This window comes from Poecilia latipinna, unplaced genomic scaffold, assembly GCF_001443285.1.
Source record: "Poecilia latipinna isolate Pla-1442-1.1 unplaced genomic scaffold, P_latipinna-1.0 Scaffold1244, whole genome shotgun sequence".
Taxonomy (NCBI): domain Eukaryota; kingdom Metazoa; phylum Chordata; class Actinopteri; order Cyprinodontiformes; family Poeciliidae; genus Poecilia; species Poecilia latipinna.
In genome coordinates, this window is record NW_015113860.1 from 16086 (window position 1) to 19493 (window position 3408).

The 3408-nt window shown below is 40.9% G+C and overlaps 1 protein-coding gene across 1 annotated transcript in view; it reads left to right on the forward strand.

The window, feature by feature from the left end:
• The first annotated feature begins 2908 nt into the window (after positions 1 to 2908).
• Positions 2909 to 3408, forward strand: part of ephb4a (eph receptor B4a) — a 25223-nt gene continuing 24723 nt past the window's right edge. The window contains exon 1 of the mRNA XM_015054332.1: positions 2909 to 3012. Coding sequence (XP_014909818.1) covers positions 2950 to 3012 — 63 coding nt within the window. The 5' untranslated portion in view covers positions 2909 to 2949. The remainder of the gene's footprint in view (positions 3013 to 3408) is intronic.

Below are 3408 nucleotides of genomic sequence, written 5' to 3' on the forward strand. Positions count from 1 at the left end.
TTGTGTGTATGGAGTCTTTGTGATTTTAAAATGTTAGTCTGCTGCAGAGAGAGAACAGCTTTTCGGATTTTCTTTGGGATCTCTCTTCTGTTTTCCCAACTGTGTGTGGGAGGAAGATGTACCTGGGTATTTGTCCAGCCTTGTTTGGCAAATTCAAGCAGGTAGCAATTTTATTCATGCCATTTCCTGACTCATAAAGACCAGCAGCACTGCATGCATCTTGTTTACCTGCCTTTCTCAGTCTTCCACACTTTAAAGAGTGTAAGAGAAAATTGAACTCTGTCACGTAAAACTTGGACGTTTGACTGCATAATAATAGGAAAACACGATGCTACCAAATTGTGTTGATCAAGGATGGGTAATCGTTTATCGTGGAAATTTTCTTCATTCTGTGATAAATATAATAAACTCTTAATAGATTGTAAAACCCCAAAATGCTCAGTTTTGTTGGGATTGTTACTTATGTGTATGTCCACTGTGTTCAGTGCTAGCCTGAATAAATGCCACATTTATATTTAAAAATCAGATTAAAGTCAACTATTGCTTACAGCTTGGCAGTGCGCTTGCAGTTCCTAACATAATTATTATAGTGGGCCATCTAGGTAATTAAGTTTTATTCTAAAGCAATATTTGTTTTTGTGACACAACACTGTGTATTTGCCACGTTTACAGATTTTTGTCTCACTTAAATGCTTCGTGTGCAGCTCTAACAGGAAGTCATGGATTTAAAACAAAAAAACAAAAAAGAACCTTGGCTTACAAAAATAAAGTTTAGTTCAGAAATGAGTCATCTTACATGAATTCGTAGAGGTTCCACCGATTACAGCAGCACTCGTTGTGTAAAACAAACATTCCACTGTATGTATTTCCCCCCCCCACCAAATAAAGGCTGTCAAATTTATGGTTTGGTTATCTTCATTTCTCAGTGTGAGATGTTGTAAAAGATGAATTTATTTCAGGGCTTTTCACACATCTATATCAGAGGTGTCGATAATTGTCAGGGGCGCAATAAAACAAGTGTGGAAAAACAGTGAAATTGAAAAGTATTTATGGCTGACATTACCTATTGTCTGCTTAATACACTGCTCTTTTTCCTGGGAAATAGTTCAGTTGCTGCTGTGCGAGACGGCTTTATTTGGTATATTGATTCATTTTTAATGACGCATTATCATTGCCTTGAAGGATGAGAAAAGTGAAAGAGAGGCCTGGATGTGTTTCTGTGTTTAGCCAGAACTCCAGAATCTGAATACGCCTTTATGTTTGGTCGAGTCCAACGCCGAAGGCACTGTTCTCCAGCCACGCATGCAAACTCCTTGATATTGGAGCCTGATAATTAAATGACAGTTATTTTATTTTAATTATCAGCTTGAAACAGCATCTGTCTTGATCCAACGGCAACTGACAAATTTATCTGAGTGAAAGGTCATTTTCTGCTTTTTTTTTTTTTTTAATTATTATTATCTACTTATCATGCTTCCAGCGTATTTTATTTGGGGTAAAGGTTTAAGTGCTGACTAAGGCTTCCTCCTACTTCACAAAGTACCACAAAGTTGCGGTATGTGTGCTGCTGTTATTTTTATGAAGTGCTACTAATGGTTTTAGGTGAGAATAGTTGTGCAAAATATTCTCAAGTACTGTGCGCTCTTGGTGTATCCTCGGCTTAATACACTATGCAGGCATTAATGACTTTGGCAGCAGAGTTTATCACACTGGAAGTCGCAGCCATCCGTCTGTGAATGTGGCATGAAAAATATTTCACTTGCAAGTCATTTTCTATACTGTAGGCTGCAACTAATGATTCCCTTTTTTTAATATTGTTTAATCTGTCATTTTGAAAATAAATGAACAGCACTGTAAGCAAGAGCCTAAAGCTATTTCTTTACAAATTAGAATGTTTTTTATTAAAGAAGCAAAAAACCAAAAAGTGTTGTTGAGTTTAGGTTTCCTACATGTTTAATGTGACATTAGAAGCCAAAACTGAGATAGTATATCAATAAAACAGTTTTTTTTAAATACAGAGGTAGATTTAGTGTTTTATAGGAGTGTCTCTGTGCTGAGCGTTGTTTTGTGGGGTTATGAGATGCCGACTTCACTATCGGGCCATATATACGTAACCTAATTCAACACAGAACCCTAATAACCTCAATGATAAACCTGCAGCTCCCCCAGAATCAATTTTCATGGAGGTGCTCTCCTTGATCAGAAGCGCATTAAATCTTGTTTATTGGTTAAAAGCAAACTGCCCCGGCCTATGAAATAGGCTCCCTCGGAGAACAGGTAAGGTCCTAAAAGCCAGCGTGTGACAGAAACCTCTCCCCATCAGTGTAAATACCAGTCCGGGTGTGCCGACACGGCCGGGAGGAAAACAGATGAGAAGAACCGAGCGCGTGGCTCGCGTTACAGGCGGTTCAGGTCTCGGGTTTTATTGGGATACTGAATCTTTGCAGAGCAGCACAGACTGTTTGGGACTTGGCTGCATGCCTCTCAAAAGCAAACCAAAAAAAATCAATCCCATTGTAATCACAGATTGTGACCGGAAGGGCTTAAATCTCGGTACGTGTGTGTGTGTGTGTGTGTGTGTGTGTGCTTTCCACGGAGAAACGCAGGCTCCTCACTCCGGGTTCAGCGTGACCACAGGCACAGCAGGCCGCTGGGAACAGAGGGGGACGTAGGGGAATAAAAACAAACATTAGAGTAAAGACAATTTTGAGGCTAGTGGGAATGTTGTGTTGATGTAATTGACTGGTGAAACTCCATCTTCCGCCCTAATCCTAGTATAAGCCGCGGCTCGTACTTGGCAGAGAACTTGGGACTTGAAATATGTTCCCTCTGTCGTTTTGATTTGTTTCTCTGCATGTAAATCAGTTTTATACGTGTCATTTGTACATTTCACGCTGCTTATAGTTTTGTGGGGTTTTTGTTTTCTTTCGTCTTTTTGCAGAGGTCCTGATGAACACCAAGAGCGAGACGTCGGATCTCAAATGGACCATCTTCTCCCAAGACAAATCCGAGGTATGTAACCCCGCCGTCGCCCTGCTATGTACATTTCAACACGACCCCAGCGGTGAGTGCGGATCTTCGGCCTCCAGCGGTTTCTTTGTTACTTTCGGTCATAAACAAATTCCTTCTGCAGCCACTGACAGACTAAAGGAAACATCAGTCTGAATGTGCCGTTTCAGTATATGAAAAGCAGATGCTTTGATATATCCCATCAACCTTGGAGTCGCAGTGACTGGCTGCCCACAGTTTTGGATCCCCCCGCCAGAAAAAGACATATTTGTAATTCGATCAGTTGAAGAGTGGTTGCAGCGGTTCGCTTGCCAGCAGCGTCTGTGGCCATAACTGCTCGACTCGTTGATGCCTCTGAAGAAAACCAGTCAGATTTATGCTGTTGGATGTGGGGGGGGG